At 29.4% G+C, this 18299-nt stretch overlaps 1 protein-coding gene across 1 annotated transcript; it reads left to right on the top strand.

Annotated features, from left to right (window-relative positions):
* Window positions 1-13328, top strand: Spag1 (Spag1 axonemal dynein assembly factor). Its single transcript, XM_075291876.1, has 5 exons — window positions 1-353; window positions 688-1109; window positions 10163-10290; window positions 10632-10759; window positions 12649-13328. The coding sequence occupies exons 1-5, from the start codon at window positions 84-86 to the stop codon at window positions 13189-13191; spliced, it is 1491 nt and encodes a 496-aa protein (XP_075147991.1). The 5' UTR covers window positions 1-83; the 3' UTR covers window positions 13192-13328.
* Window positions 13329-18299: the final 4971 nt, after the last annotated feature.

Here is an 18299-nt window from a genome sequence, read left to right as displayed (position 1 = left end):
ACAAAAAACTAGAAGTTCAAATGTTCTTGGAAAAATAGAAATCGTAGAAATTTTACAACAAAAGAAAACGAAGTACTACAAATATGAATACCACAAAGAAATCTCTTTTGGAACGTTATGGAATACCTGTCAATCATTTGGATTTCCAATACATTGGACAATGTAGAGATGCCAAGGAAATGGAGAAAATTGTTCATATTCTAAGATCTGGTGAAGAGGGTTACTATCCAGATCTAACCAAATGTGCTGAGGACAAACTAAGAGAATTGAAACCACAAAGTCGTCTTTTTCGTTTGGAAGAAGCAATACGGGGTCATGAAGCATTACCACCCGAGGAATGGAAACCCATATATGTAAGAGTAAAGACATCTGGCTTTTCTAGTATAGTATTAGAGGGGTTTTAGACGATGCAATTGGTTGCGTGCAATTTTTTGTATTCTCTTTTAAAGTTGCTTCTTAAAAACTTCAGCATTTATACGTTGAAATTTTTCATGCAATCGCTTGAAATTTCAAGTTTCAGAAATGTCAAAAAATTGCAAGAGGAACGGAAAACATGAAATTTTTTCTACCCCCTTTGCTTCTCTACCCCGTTTGCCTACAAACAAGAATTGCGTGCAATTATTGCATGCAATTATTGCATCGTCTAAAACCCTTCTTAGTAATAAAGGTTTCATAATTATCGTTTAGGCTTGGAATCATGACATTAAGAGTAAAGATAAAAAATTACAAAAGCTAAGTCAAGATACGGTTATTGAAAACCAGTTACCTCCTGTTCGTAAAAATGCCCATATTTCAATGGGTAAGAAGGGCACTGCAACCTCTGGATCTAATGTTGCAGATAATGAAACTGAGAGTAAAAAATCAGAACGTATTAAATCCACTGATTATGGTAAATGGGATAAATACGATGCTGAAGAAGAAATTCTACGAATCGAATTAGCCGAGGAACGCATCAAAGAGGAAGTGGAACGTAAAAATTTTTTGAATACGCAAAAATATGGGAAATCTACATCTACACCGAAAATCGAAGAGATTCTAGAGGAATCTGAAAAGGAGAAGGACATGTTAGGCAATCTTAGTGAGATTGAGAAAGAGAAGCTATCGGAAGAGTAAGTATAACTTGAGTGTAGGTAAAATTTTGACAAAATTTTTCAATAGAAATAAAATTTTCACAACATTTTCTACAGGAATAAAATTTTGAAAATATTTTCTTCAAAAATAAAATTTGGCAAAATTTGTCTATAGAAATAAAATTTTGCAAAATTTGTCTATAGAAATAAAATTTTGACAAAATTTTCCATAGAAATAAAATTTTGGCAAAATTTTCTATAGAAATAAAATTTTGGCAAAATTTTCTATAAAAATAAAATTTTGACAAAATTAGTTATACAATTTTTTTTTTTGACAAAATATTCTGTAAAAATAAAATTTTGAAAACTTTTTCTAGAAAAATAAAATTCCCTACACGCAGAGAAGGAATATGATCACCTCAAACATGTTTCAAGAGCAAAATGTTATTTTTGTATGGTGACCATGTAACATGTTTGTCACTAAAATGTTATTTTGTCGTCAAATATAACCTGCTTGCCGAAATCAGATACATGATTTCCAAGAAAATAACATGGTTGCGAAAACCATGTTACATGGTCACCACCCAAAAATAACATTTTGTTCTTAAAACATGTTTGAGGTGATCATATTCCTTCTCTGGGTGTATAGAAATAAAGTTTTCCAAAAAATTTCTAAAGAAATAAAATTTTGCAAAAATATTCTACGGCAGAAAGAAAAATTGCAAAAATTTTCTATAGAAATAAAATTTTGACAAAATTTCCTATTGAAACAAATTTAAAAAAAAAATCTATAGAAATTAAAATTTGACATAATTTTCTACAGAAATAAAATGTTGACAAAATTTTCTACAGAAATAAAATTTCGATAATAGTAAATTTTTTAGGAAATCTACAGAAACAAAATTTTGACAAAATTTCTATAGAAATACAATTTTGAAAATTTTTTCTACAGAAATAAAATTTTGACAAAATTTCCTATTGAAATAAAACTTGGACAAAATTTTCTATGGAAATTAAAATTTGATATAATTTTCTATAGAAATAAAATTTTGGCAAAATTTTCTATAAAAATAAAATTTTGACAAAATTAGTTATACAATTTTTTTGACAAAATTTTCTGTAGAAAAAAATGTTTGAAAACTTTTTCTACAAAAATAAAATTCCCTATAGAAATAAAATTTTGCAAAAAATTTCTAAAGAAATAAAATTTCGCAAAAATATTCTACGGCAGAAAAAAAATTGCAAAAATTTTCTATAGAAATAATATTTTGACAAAATTTCCTATTGAAACAAATTTTTTAAAATAAATTCTATAGAAATTAAAATTTGACATAATTTTCTACAGAAATAAAATGTTGACAAAAATTTCTACAGAAATAAAATTTCGATAATAGTAAATTTTTTAGGAAATCTACAGAAACAAAATTTTGACAAAATTTTCTATAGAAATACAATTATGAAAATTTTTCTACAGAAATAAAATTTTGACAAAATTTCCTATTGAAATAAAACTTGGACAAAATTTTCTATAGAAATTAAAATTTGATATAATTTTCTATAGAAATAAAATTTTGGCAAAATTTTCTATAGAAATAAAATTTTTACAAAATTTATTATACAATTTTTTTTTTACAAAATTTTCTGTAGAAATAAAATATTGAACACTTTTTCTACAAAAATAAAATTCCTTATAGAATAAAGTTTTGCAAAAAATTTCTAAAGAAATAAAATTTTGCAAAAATATTCTACGGCAAAACAAAATTGCAAAAATTTTCTATACAAATAAAATTTTGACAAAATTTCCTATTGAAACAAATTTAAAAAAAAAATTCTATAGAAATTAAAATTTGACATAATTTTCTATAGAAATAAAATGTTGACAAAATTTTCTACAGAAATAAAATTTCGATAATAGTAAATTTTTTAGGAAATCTACAGAAACAATATTTTGACAAAATTTTCTATAGAAATACAATGTTGAAAATTTTTTCTACAGAAATAAAATTTTGACAAAATTTCCTATTGAAATAAAACTTGGACAAAATTTTCTATGGGAATTAAAATTTGATATAATTTTCTATAGAAATAAAATTTTGGCAAAATTTTCTATAAAAATAAAATATTGGCAAGATTTATTATACAATTTTTGTTTTTGGCAAAATTTTCTGTAGAAATAAAATTTTGAAAACTTTTTCTACAAAAATAAAATTCCAAATAGAAATAAAGTTTTGCAAAAAATTTCTAGAGAAATAAAATTTTGCAAAAATATTCTATGGCAAGAAAAATTTGCAAAAATTTTCTATAGAAATAAAATTTTGACAAAATTTCCTATTGAAACAAATTTTTTAAAAAATTGTTTATAGAAATTAAAATTTGACATAATTTTCTACAGAAATAAAATGTTGACAAAATTTTCTACAGAAATAAAATTTCGATAATAGTAATTTTTTTAGGAAATCTACAGAAACAAAATTTTGATAAAATTTTTTATAGAAATACAATTTTGAAAATTTTTTCTACAGAAATAAAATTTTGACAAAAATTTCCTGTTGAAATAAAACTTGGACAAAATTTTCTATGGAAATTAAAATTTGATATAATTTTCTATAGAAATAAAATTTTGGCAAAATTTTCTATAGAAATAAAATTTTGGCAAAATTTTCTATAAAAATAAAATTTTGACAAAATTTATTATACATTTTTTTTTAATTTGCTGTAGAAATAAAATTTTGAAAACTTTCTACAAAAATAAAATTCCCTATTGAAATAAAATTTTGCAAAAACATTCTACGGCAAAAAAAATTGAAAAAATTTTCTATACCCGCCCGTGTAAAAATTGGAGGATCCAATCCTATCTAATAATATCAAATTGGATCTAATTAGATCTGTTCAGATATTAGTTCAGGATATGCACAGATGATGCTAGATCTGGTTAGATATAATTGCAGATCTCATCATATATAGTATAATATCTAATTATATCTGGCATATCTAATAATATATGCTTGGGTAGGACCGTATATAGCACTATATCTAATAAGATATGGTAGATATAACATCATATCTTACTATATATGGGTTTAAATACGGTCCAAAATATAATTAAAAACAATCATGAACAAATTAAAAAAATATTAGAAATATACGTCTAAAAAACTATTCGAGATATATACACAAAGTTACAGATGGGAAAAACAACTTTTGTTTATTTAACGGACTTACATAATAAATTTTAAAGTATTTACAAACATGTTTTTCGAGTTTCAGAACATGGTTGAGCTCCTTCACGTCATATAGTTTTAACAATCTAAAGCAGTCAGTTTTGGAAATGGATATAATATGATCAGCGCCAGTTTTTAAATGTTTTATCGGATACTGCTGGTTGACGTCAAAAAGTGTAATAAAAATAAATTGTTGAAAATGCGCAAAGAAGCAATTAACAGACCCATTTAGTATTTGTCGTTCCCATGCGTTTGGAGTATAATTAACCTTTCATCCAAAGCATTATTTAGTATCCAAAGATAATTGCAAAATTAATTTTTATTTTGAAATATACTCATATAAAAAGACTGCTGTTAATAGGAAACACTGACTGCTGTTTTTTCGGTAAACAAAAAAGTGTTGTTTTAGCAGTTTTTCTGCTAAAGTAGCAAACAATCTGTTGGTTTGGAATAACAGACGTACAGCCCAAAACTTAGTAGTTTGCTTAAATAATAGAAATTCAAACATTAAAAAACATTTAGTAGATTTTGATTATGCAATAACATTTCTGAGCAAGTCGTCCTTTTTAATATATGTCCCACTCGGACATCACCAAACAGTCGTACCTTGAGGATGGGGCTTCTCAACAATACCTTCTTGGTTTTCTAAGCAATTTTGCTTATTGACGCAGGCGCCGAAGTGGATGGAGCCTCATTAGTCAAGATGATTTTAATATTTATATTGTAAATTTAATTTAATACGTTTTACTGCTATTAATTGCGTAAATTGCACTTGTTAAGTTTCAAATAACAAAAGTTTCTTCTATTTACATCTATCATACGTTCTAATAAATGGGTTCTATACATTATATACAAATTATGGGCTTTTATGCGTTGAAAGATCTCGAAAGATATAATTGTATCAAATAATATACAATTATATCTAATTAGATCTGATTAGATGTGTCTCATTTTTGAGATCTGATCAGATCCAATTTCATAGCATTTAGATCTGACCAGATATAACCATTTTTCGGATCAGCTCAGATCTGGCCATGTCTTGGCTCAGATCTAATCATATCAAATCAGATCCCCCAATTTTTACACGGGCGTGTAAAAATTGGTAGATCTGACCAGATATTATTAGATCTCCTGCCATATCTGGTTATATATGGTGGTATATGTAGGCAGATCTGGTCAGATCCGAAAAATGGTAATATCTGATCAGATCTAATTCTAAAGGAATTAGATCTGACCAGATCTCAAATTTGGCCCACATCTAATTATATCTAATTTGATATAATTAGATGTTAATATATCTAATTATATATAATTTGATCTACAAATTCAAAAACCTACCCGTTGCACATAATATTACCGTAAGTAATAAAACGAACTATATTATATAATGTACTATATTATGATTTACATTAATAATGATAAAACTGAGATCATCATACATTTCATAGATGATTAGGAACTAAATTGTGACGATTCAATAATAAAAAAAAAAAACAAAAACGAAAACATAAAAGTCTAAATTGTGTAAAGTCAGCACTATTTGCGGCGTTTGATTTCTCCAAGGCGCTGGGACATTGCTCTCTCGACATCGTTCTTAGATTGGGGCTCCCAATTTGTATGTTTAGTATATGTATATACTTACCAATAATTGCCTCTCTGGCTCTGTAATTAAGGGCAACAACTGGCTCTAATTGACGTTCCAAGCCTTGCGACCTTGGAGGTTGTCCAGAATGTTTATTTTAAAAAAGACTTCCAGAAGCTTTCGCGCCACATGGGACGATTTGTGTGATGTCCCCAACGCCATATTATGGATGATGGCACGACAATATATGTTATTGCCTATGCAAATCATCTGAAAAGATAAAAAAAATTAAATTAAACACCTGGATATGTTGAAAAGAAAATCATTTTATGACCTATGTGATATGTTCTTTCAAACAAAACGAAAATTCGGAGGAAAAATTGTATATGACGACCATTATATTTTTATGAACTCTTGTCAAACTATGAATGGAAATCATCCAGGGCATTGCGAAACATTTCATTTGTCTAAATTCATTGATTCAGAAAAGTAGACAAGAAAACAACGTAGGTTTTGATCGAAAACCAAAAATCAAAAAATACTTTTGACAATTATTACCCTAGCTCTTGTTACCTTACCTTTTCATCAAAATTGCTTCCTAGGAGCTGCTCGTCATCATCATCATAACTTTGGGAAGATTCTTCTACCGCAACAGCTGGCAATGCCTGGGTTTCTTTTAAGGCAGCGAGTTGCTCCTCTATCTCTTTGATTTCTTTTTTGTAGAACAACCATTTCGTCTTCCTGAAAGAAAAATCATCAAGTTTATAAAAAAAATATAATACCGAAATACTCAACTTACCTCGTCGCTGGACGTAGGATATGCGTCTTTTAATATTTTTTTTATTTGCGATTGCCCGTTCTTGATCAGGGAGAAATTGTAAGACGATATAAGAATGTCTGTTGTAATCACGTTACAGTCTTCAATAATGGCGCTATTGTCCTGAAATTTGGCACAGATTCGTTTTTTTCTGCAAGCAGGCCAAGTTCGAAGGTGGGCTATATCGGTCAATATTTTGATATAGCTCCCATATAAACCGATCCACCGATTTGGGGTCTTGAGCTTCTAAAAACCGTATTTTATACTGTGTATCGGTACAGTTATTGATATATCCCCCTTATAAACCCGCCGTCCGATTTTGGGTCTAGATTCTGTACGTTTTTAGGAACCACAATTAGGTGTGCTGAATTTGGTGGGTATCGGTGCATGTTTTTGGCATAGCACCCATATAGACTGATCTCCCGATTTAACTCTTTGGGCTTATTTTAACCGTAGTTTCATCTGATTTGCTTGAAATTGTAACGGATTTAGCCTCCATATAAACCGATTTCACTTCCTGAGGGTATAGAAGGCGCACTGAGTATGAAAATTGCTTGAAACTGAAAGCAAAAATTTCCAGATTTTACTTTTCGTAATCATTTGAGTAATGGTGGTAAAAATCTACAGATTTTTGATTTCAAATCAAGGCGTTATTTTATACATACGTAGAATCTTTAAACTTATCTTCGGGAAGCGTACTGGATGAACTGGTTGAACCCCCCTGAAATTCTAAATATTATCAAAGCAACTGAAATTTATTATTGGATACTTTTTTACTCAATACCAACGCTTTCCTCCATACTGCCAGAAGAGTATTATCAACATTGGATTTTACTTGCAGTATGTTTAAACAATTTACTTTTACGAAAAATCTCAAATAAGACTTTGAAAGATACCGATGTGCTATTAAAGTACTTTGTTAAATAATTTGAGAAATTATATGGAAAACATTGTATGACATATAAATGTGAAAAATAAAAAAAATGTTTGCTATTTCCAATACTAGTGTTTGATTTATTGTCATACATGTACGATTAGATATGGTCTAATATATGCTAGATGCAATTAGATATGATGCCATATATAAATATATACATTTATATCTTATTAGATATTGTTTATATAATTAGATATAACAATATATATGCTGAGATCTGGCATTATATCTAATCATATATAACACAATATGTGTCATATCTATGTAGATCTAATTATATCTGCAACCATATATGATCAAATATAATTAGATAGACTTTGATATAATTATATATGATCAGATCCACCGATTTTTACACGGGTAGAAAAATTTTCTATAGAAATTTTTTCTTTTTAAAAAATTTTCCATAGAAATTAAAATAATTTTTTCTACAGAAATAAAATTTTCTATAGAAATAAAATTTTGACAAAATTTCCTATTGAAATAAAACTTGGACAACATTTTCTATGGAAATTAAAATTTGATATAATTTTCTATGGAAATAAAATTTTGACAACATTTTCTACAGAAATAAAATTTCGATAAAAGTGTCTACGGAAACAAAATTTTGACAAAAGGCTCTATAAAAACAAAATTTTTAGGAAATTTACAGAAACAAAATTTTTACAAAATTTTCTATAGAAATAAAATTTTGACAAAATTTTCTATAGAAATAAAAATGACAAAATTTTCTATAGAAATAAAATTTTGAGAAAATTTTTTCATAAAAATTAAAGGAAATATTTGTACAAAGATTTATTTAGGCAAAGGCCAACTATCATAAACCTTTTTTGGAGGGTTCGAGTGTGGTTCACTTTGGGTTTAGTGAACTACCCGAATTTATTCTGATAATTGGTTTATAGTTTTGCTGCAAGTAGAGGAATGTGATAATTCCGAAACGTGCGTCCATCCAACCATTTTGCAGTCTATAGGGATTTGCCCAAATAAATTTGACAAACATTCTTTTCCTCTGTTGGTTAAGCTACACTTGTAATTTAGTCAATGTATGGTTTTAAGCTGAAAGATAAAAAAACAACAACAATGATTAAAGAACAAAACCAACAATAACAAAACAAAACGAAATACAATTTTGACAAAATTTTCTATAGAAATAAAATTTTGACAAAATTTTCTATAGAAATTAAATTGTGACAAAATGTTCTATAGAAATAAAATTTTGACAAAATTTTCTATAGAAATACAATTTTGACAAATTTTCTATGGAAATAAAATTTTTAGAAAATTTTCTATAGAAATAAAATTTTGACAAAATTTTCTATAGAAATAAAATTTTGATAAAATTTTCTATAGAAATAAAATTGTGATAAAATTTTCTATAGAAATAAAATTGACAAAATTTTCTATAGAAATAAAATTTTGACAAAATTTTCTATAGAAATAAAATTTTGACAAAATTTTATACAGAAATGAAATTTTGACAAAATTTTCTATAGAAATAAAATTTTGACAAAATTTTCTATAGAAATAAAATTTTGACAAAATTTTATACAGAAATAAAATTTTGACAAAATTTTCTATAGAAATAAAATTTTGACAAAATTTTCTATAGAAATAAAATTTTGACAAAATGTTGTACAGAAATAAAATATTGATAAAATGTTCTATAGAAATAAAATTTTGACAAAATTTTCTATAGAAATAAAATTGACAAAATTTTCTATAGAAATAATATTTTGACAAAATTTTTCTATAGAAATAAAATTTTGCAAAAAATTTCCATTGAAATAGACTTTTGACAAAATTTTCTATAGAAATAAAATTTTGCAAAAACTTTCTATAGAAATACAATTTTGCAAAAATTTTCTATAGAATTAAATTTTTACAACAATTTTCTATAGAAATAAAATTTTACAAAATTTTTCTATAGAAATAAAATTTAGCAAAAATTTTCTATAGAAATAAAGTTTTGACAAAATTTTCTATTTCGATGGATATAAAATGCTAACAATCTGTTATTTTTTTATGGAAATACAATTTTTACAATATTTTCTATAGAAATAAAATTTTGACAAAATGTTGTACAGAAATAAAATTTTGATAAAATGTTCTATAGAAATAAAATTTTGACAAAATTTTCTATAGAAATAAAATTTTGATAAAATTTTCTATAGAAATAAAATTTTGATAAAATTTTCTATAGAAATAATATTTTGACAAAAATTTTCTATAGAAATAAAATTTTTGCAAAAATTTTCCATAGAAATAGACTTTTGACAAAATTTTCTATAGAAATAAAATTTTGCAAAAACTTTCTATAGAAATACAATTTAGCAAAAATTTTCTATAGAATTAAATTTTTACAACAATTTTCTATAGAAATAAAATTTTACAAAAATTTTCTATAGAAATAAAATTTTGAAAAAATTTTCTATTGCAATAATATTTTGCAAAAATTCAATTTTTTCAATAAATTTTTTAATTGTTTTCAATTTTATTTTTAATCTAATTTACTAATTCAATTCTATCTTATTACAGATATCGTTTACGAGGAAATGAATTTTTTCGTGCTAAAGAATATGACAATGCTTTAGCGGAATATACTAAAGCAATTCAAGTGTATCCCGAAAAAGCTGTTGGACCTTATAATAATCGTGCTGTGACATGTATGTACACACAAAATTTTTTTTTTCTGATTCAATCACGAAATTAATTGATCCAATTAATTTTTAATTGAAATGTCTTCAATCACGGATAGTATGATAGTATCAATTAAAAAATTAATTGAAGTTTAATTAAAAAGTTAATTGATCCAATTAAAAAATTAATTGATACTATTATTTTTGTGATTGATTTTTGTTTTTTTTTTTTAATTGAATATTTTTTAAAACTCAATTAAAATTTTAATTGGAAAAATTTTCGTGAAATTTTTTTGTGTGTATGACAACTGTAACATTTTTTTTGAAAATTGTGTGTGTTTTCATTGACGTTTGGTATATGTTTTCAGATTTTAAACAGAAAAAATTCTATGAAGCCATCAGCGATTGTGAGGCTTGTCTCAAATTGGAGCCGACAAATTTGAAGGCACGTTTGCGTTTGGCTGAATCAAACTATGCATATGGCAGAAGAAGAGAGGTAATTTACTATACACGTAGGATAGTTAGTCCAAGACAACATAGAGAAACAATATAACCAAAATATTTGCAATTGAAATGTAAAAATTTTATGAAATTAATAAATATTTTATGAAATTAAAACAAAAAATGCAATTAAGAAAATAAACCCGCCCGCAAAAAATATAAAAAAAAAATTAATTGTGTCATTTAAAAGTTTTTAAATATTTGTATTAAATTTATTATAGTAATTAAAAAGTTGATTGAAAATGAAAATCAACTTTTTAATTGGAAATATTTTGGTTATATTTTTTCTATGTAACTACAATTATTCATTAGAGCCATGAAAATGTTCGATAATAGTTTGAAATGTTTTGATATTTAGTAGAAAAATCAGTATATTCACGAATAATGTCATTATATAATATTCCATAATATTGGAATTGTAGCTTAGGCTCAATTTTTATGAAGTTTTTCATTAGAATGATTTTACGATCTATCAGTGATAAAATATATAAATTTTCGAATTTAATTTATACATATAAATTTCCCCTGCACAATTAATTGATTCAATTAATTTTTAATTGAAATGTCTTCAATCACAGAAATGATATTATCAATTAAAAAATTAATTGGTTCATTTAAAATATTAATTGATACTATTAATTTCTATACCCTGAGCCACACTGTGGCGCCCATATATCTTTCGCCCGAAATGGACTTATATGGCCCCAGAAGCCGGATTTTTGGCCGAATTTGGTAGGAGTACAATTAGTAGTATAGTCAAGTGAGCAAAATTTTATTGAAATCGGTTCAGATTTAGATATAGCTCCCATATATATCTTTCGCCCGATATGGACTAATATGGTCTTAAAAGCCAGAGTTTTGGCCCAATTTGGTTGAAATTTTGCACAGGGAATAGATTTAGCATTGTAGCTATGCGTGCCAAATTTGGTTGAAATCTATTCAGATTTAGATATAGCTCCCATATATATCTTTCGCCCGATATGCACTTATATGGACCCAGAAGCCAGAGTTATATCCCGATTAGCTTGAAATTTTGCACAAGGAGTACAATTGGTAGTCATGTGTGCCAAATTTGATTGAAATCGGTTCAGAGTTAGATATAGCTTAGGTTAACCTAACCTAACCTAACCTAGATATAGCTTCCATATATATTTTTCGCCCGATATGGGCTTATATGGCCCCAGAAGCCAGAGTTTTTGCCCAATTTGGTTGAAATTTTCCACTAGGAGTACAATTAGTAATATAGTCATGTGTGCAAAATTTGATTGAAATCGGTTCAGATTTAGATATAGCTCCCATATATATGTTTTTCTGATTTCGACAAAAATGGTCAAAATACCAACATTTTCCTTGTTAAATCGCCACTGTTTAGTCGAAAAGTTGTAAAAATGACTCTAATTTTCCTAAACTTCTAATACATATATATCGAGCGATAAATCATAAATAAACTTTTGCGAAATTTCCTTAAAATTGCTTCAGATTTAAATGTTTCTCATATTTTTTTTTACTAAAATTGTGTTCCACCCTAGTGCATTAGCCAACTTAAATTGTGAGTCTATAGATTTTGTAAAAGTCTATCAAATTCTGTCCAAATCGAGTGATATTTAAATGTATGTATTTGGGACAAACCTTTATATGTAGCCCCCAACACATTTGACGGATGTGATATGGTATCGAAAATTTAGATCTACAAAGTGGTGCAGGGTATAATATAGTCGGCCCCGCCCGACTTTAGACTTCCCTTACTTGTTATGATTGATTTTTGTATCAATTAAAAATTTTTTTTTTTAATAAATAAAATTTTTAATTGAATATCTTTTTAAAACTGAATTAAGACTTTAATTGGAAAAATGTTTGTACATTTTTTTTTCTGTGCACTTTCAGTCCTATCAACTGTATATCAATGTTTTGCAATTGGATCCAGAAAATGCTGTTGCTCTCAAAGCTACTACAGAATTAAGAAAACAATTCGAAGATTTACCACCACCGAATGCTACACGTCTTCAGATAATTGATGAAGGATCTTTAAAGGACTCTGAGGTAAAAAAAATTCCCTCAAATCAAAACACAATCAAAGAAATTAAAGCCAAGACAACAACCATCACCACGAACGTTTCATCTAAGGCATCTAGCAATGAAAGTAATTCGAAAAAAAATTATGATTTGGCCGAATTGATTAAACCAAATCGTATTGTCAAGAATAAAATCATAAAAGCGGCTGAAACTTTGGGTAAACTACAGACAATTTCGACAACAAAATCAGAGCAGAAAAATTCACGCAAATGTTCTGAAAATAATTCAAAGAAATTGGAAAATGGACAAATAAAGCCAAATGAAAAATCTGAGATAATACCTTCATTAAGGATCCCTGGACCATCAATTGGAAAATCATCTAGCCAGGTTAAAATACTAATTGAAGAAATATAGATCAACTATTGATGACTCATTATACGTACACTTTGATTGAATTGAATCGATAGAGATAGAATATTGTAGTTTTATTTTTTTTTTAAATAAAATAATCTTATCTAGCACGTTTTCAAATATACAAACACTTATTCTGATGCATTACTGATATGAATATCATCATTAAATAGACACGATTAACATAAAAAGTTTAGAAAACGTTGATAAACAATTTAATTTGCATTTTACTTTACATCTATAAATTTTGTAGGATAAGCCACAGATATACATTCACTTCAGATTTTTCTAGAACATTTGTATCAAATACGTCAAATTACAGTTTTTTAGAGTGTCATGGAAAATAACAAACATATGAGGCGCGAAAAATCTTAAATATCCACATCCCTCGATCAAATACGATAGTTTCCTTTGAAATTCCTCGTCGTATCTGGTTAAGGTAGGTATGTTGGATGGAACATCTCTCTCTCTCTCTCTCTCTCTCTCTCTAAGAGATAGGTTCAAAAGCTGTGGTCAGCGGTGCCAACTTTGATGATTTTTCGTTATTTTGACGATTTTTGATGGTAAATTTGACCTCTGACGTTTTGACGACGATTTTAACCAACGTAGTTATGAGTTGACGATTTTTAAAAATGTTCGACTCAAGTGTTTAATTTTAAAAATTGTTATGACAATTTGACGATTTTTTAAAGTAACTTAGTTATAAGTTGGCGATTTTTCAAAAGTTGTACTGTAAACAAGCATTTTTTAATCTCAATACTATGGCAATTTGTAGCTACCCAGTAGGAAATGTCAATAGTGAAACTGTAGTGATTCACTACTGACAAAGTATACCCCACACAATGTATTTTGCTATAGACATTTAACATATGCTTGTCATTGAAAATCCACTAATGACAGTAGAACTACTGATTAGATGGTACTTATGGAACGATATTGATACATTGGAACTAATGAATCAGTAGTACTTTGTCGCTACTTTAGTCAACACTGTGGGATTTTTTGGAAATAAAACGGGTTACTTTCAAAATTTGTCAAAATTTGGTCATTATAAACTTGACGTATTTCTTTCAATTTTGCATTTAAAAAACCTGAACACCCCTCATTTTGAAGGTGTGTGTGTAGAATGTTGCTCCTATTTTGATTTTGGAGTTCACTCTTCAGTTGTCAAAATGCCGTCCAAGCAAGAAGAGCAGCGCGAGCAAAATTTTGCTCGCGCATCGCGAAAATCCGAGCTACTCGCACACAAAGCTGGCAAAATCGCTAAAAGTTGCCAAATCAACCGTTACGAATGTAATTAAAGTGTAAAACGTTTGTCGACAGCCAGGAAGTCTGGATCGGGGGGAAATCGAAAACCGGAAGCCGCTGAGACGACAAAGAGAGTTGCCGGTAGTTTCAAGCGAAACCCTAACCTCTCTCTCCGAGATGCCGCAAATAAGCTGGGTGTATCGTCTACAACCGTGCATCGAGTCAAAAAACTCGCCGGACTATCGACTTACAAGAAGTTGAATGACTCCAAATCGCGATGATAAACAAAATACGACGGCCAAAGCGCGATCCCGGAGGCTGTACACGACGATGCTGACGAAATTTGACTGCATGGTAAAGGACGACGAAACCTACGTCAAAGCCGACTACAAGCAGCTTCCGGGACAGGAGTTTTATACGGCAAAAGGAAGGGGAAAAGTAGCAGATATTTTCAAGCACATAAAACTGTCAAAGTTCGCAAAGAAATATCTGGTTTGGCAAGCCATCTGTACCTGTGGCTTGAAAAGCAGCATTTTCATAGCTTCCGGGACTGACAACCAGGAAATTTACGTGAAAGAGTGTTTGAATAAACGTCTGCTGCCTTTCCTCAAGAAACACGGTTGTTCCGTACTGTTTTGGCCGGATTTCGCATCTTGCCATTACGGTAAAAAGGCCATGGAGTGGTACGCCGCCAAAAACGTGCAGCTGGTTCCCAAGGACAAGAACTCTCCCAACACGCCAGAGCTCCGCCCAATTGAGAAATTCTGGGCTATTGTCAAGCGGAACCTAAAGAAGACCAAAAAAACTGCTAAGGACGAGCAGCAGTTCAAGGCAAACTGGCTTTCTGCGGCGAAGAAGGTGGACAAGGTGGCTGTACAAAATCTGATGGCAGGTGTCAACCGTGAGGCCCGACAATTCGGATTTGGAAAAGCGAAAGCCTAACTGAATATTTTTCCTGAATTTTATACTAATTGAACTTGAAAAATAAATTTAATTTGATTTTTTAAATAAATGATTTCACCGATTTACACGCGTTTTCCCTTGACCAAATTTTGACCGTATCACCCTTTATATAAAATTAAAAATAAAATTATTATTAAAAAAATATTTTAATTAAAATCAGGTCTTTAGGTCTGCTTTTATACATTTATCTGGGAATTCTGCAAAATTGGAAATAATGTCTGAAAATATAAAAATTAATAATATATAATACAATACATTGAAAACATTTTACCTATCATAGCCGCCATAATCTCGTAATCGTTGTTTTCAGAAAGACCCATATACATTGAAATTCATAATAATTTCTTGACTAAACATTTCATACAGATTTCTTTCTGTGTTTCCGGCAAGAAGTGTTATGATATTCCGTTTCTATTAAAATGTAGATATAAATGATTATTTGCACAAATTTGTTTTCATTCAAAATACGTATGGGTCTGCTTGCCTTGGAAAACAATAATCAAATTCCTTAAATTAATTCCACGCTCTTATTAGGAAATATGTCCACTAAGTTGTTTTTTACAGCATTTTGGGAGACTATCCTGTCCAATAACACTTTGAGCTCCGCCAATACTTAAGCACAATTATACTGCAATACACGAGGAATTGATGAAATTCTGTGGCCTTCCATATTTCCTGTAAAGTCCTAGGTAACACTTTTAGAAGACATTTTTTTAGTTTCACCAATTTTTTTCTTAATAAAAACTTTCACAATCAAAAAAAGGAGAAAAATTAATAATAAGAAGACTTACAGCTGTCAAAAATGTCTACCCAAAAAAGCAAGTGTAGACCATTTGTTGACTACGTCACCATAATAGTTGACAAAAGTGGTGACTTTGAGACACTAGACCCCAGACTTCCTACATGGTCCCATTCGTCTCCAATGTAGAAATAATTTTCAAAGCAATCAATATAAATAAAACTAAAATTCGGAATTCCTTTGAAACTTAAAATTTACAAGATATTCTTGTGTCCAAAAACTACTTAAAGCTAAATAATTCTGAATGTAATGAAATCTATTTAGTTAAAATAACTTTATTCATAACCGATAAGCCAAGTTATGCTAAATAAATTGTAATAATAATACGATTTATACATGATCAACTAAAATTAATTTAAATTCGTTTGAAGAATATAATAAAAGTGAATTAAAATGGCTTTTGCAATGCCTTTATTTTGAATAAAACGTTTATTTTCCTCCCAAATCGTTGTTTTCGACTATTTCATGGGTGACGATTTTTCGACGAATTTTATGTGACGACTTGACGATTTTGACGAAAAATATTTTAACAAGTATATACAGCACTAAGTTCGGCCGGGCCGAATCTTAAATACCCACCACCATGAACCAAATATTAGGGTTTCCTTTGAAATTTCAGGAGGGCTTGAGGACTTGAGGACACTTCCCGATGATAAATTTAAAGATTTCACCTATGAGGACTATATCAGATTCTGGATTTATAAGAACAATTTTTGTTTGAGTTTTAGAGGAATCATTAACATCTCTTGTAAGTGTGCAAGAAAATTATAAAATAACGTCTTGATTTAAAATCTGAAATCTGTAGAAGTAAAATCTGGAAATTTTACATTGAGTTTCAAGCAATTTTCATGATCAGTGCGCCTTCTACACCCTCAAGAAGTGAAGTCGGTCTATGTGGAGGCATTACCAATGGACCGATAAAAACTTAACCCGATACACGTTTTTGTGAGCCTAAAATACCAGAATATTTACAATTTCAGGCAAATCAGATAAAAACTACGGTTTCTAGAAACCCAAGGAGTTAAATCGGGAGATCGTTCTTATGGGGGCTATACTAAAATATGGACCAATACTCACCGTTTTCGGCACACCTCTTTATGACCCGGAAATACCTCTAGATTTCAAATTTCAGGCAAATAGGATAAAAACTTCGGATTCTAGAAGCCCTAGAAGTAAAATCGGGAAATCGGTCTATATGGGGGCTATACCAAAACATGGACCGATACTCACCATTTTTGGCACACCTCTTTATGGTCATAAGGGAGCCACCGTGGTGCAATGGTTAGCATGCCCGCCTTGCATACACAAGGTCGTGGGTTCGATTCCTGCTTCGACCGAACACCAAAAAGTTTTTCAGCGGTGGATTATCCCACCTCAGTAATGCTGGTGACATTTCTGAGGGTTTCAAAGCTTCTCTAAGTGGTTTCACTGCAATGTGGAACGCCGTCCGGACTCGGCTATAAAAAGGAGGTCCCTTATCTTGGAATCGGGCAGCACTCAGTGATAAGAGAGAAGTTCACCAATGTGGTATCACAATGGACTGAATAGTCTAAGTGAGCCTTATACATCGGGCTGCCACCTAACCTAACCTATGATCATAAAATATCTCTATATTTCAAATTTCAGGCAAATTGGAAAAAAACTTCGATTTCTATAAGCCTAAGACCCCAAATCGGGAGGTCGGTTTATATGGGGACTATATCAAAACCTGGGCCGATATAGCCCATCTTCGAACTTGCAGACAAAAGACGAGTTTGTGCAAAATTTCAGCACGATTGCTTCATTATTGAAGACTGTAGCGTGATTACAACAGACAGACAGACGGACATACGGACATCGTAATATCGTCTTAGAGTTTCTCCCTGATCAAGAATATATATACTTTATATAGTCGGAAATCGATATTTCGATGTGTTACAAACGAAATGACAATCTTATTATACCCCCGTCACCATTCTATGGTGGTGGGTATACAAATTGACGATATTAAGCCCAAAACATTTGGCGCCACTGGCTATGGTTCCTAAAGCTAAATTTAAAGACGGTTGCCTTTTATACTTTGGGTTTGTGCAACCCTAGCGTTGCAATCTGTCAATCGACA

This window comes from Haematobia irritans, chromosome 1 (genome assembly GCF_050003625.1).
Source record: "Haematobia irritans isolate KBUSLIRL chromosome 1, ASM5000362v1, whole genome shotgun sequence".
In the NCBI taxonomy this organism is placed as follows: Eukaryota; Metazoa; Arthropoda; class Insecta; order Diptera; family Muscidae; genus Haematobia; species Haematobia irritans.
The sequence above is the reverse complement of the archived record's forward strand: the minus strand, read 5'-3'. Positions and strand labels throughout refer to the sequence as shown.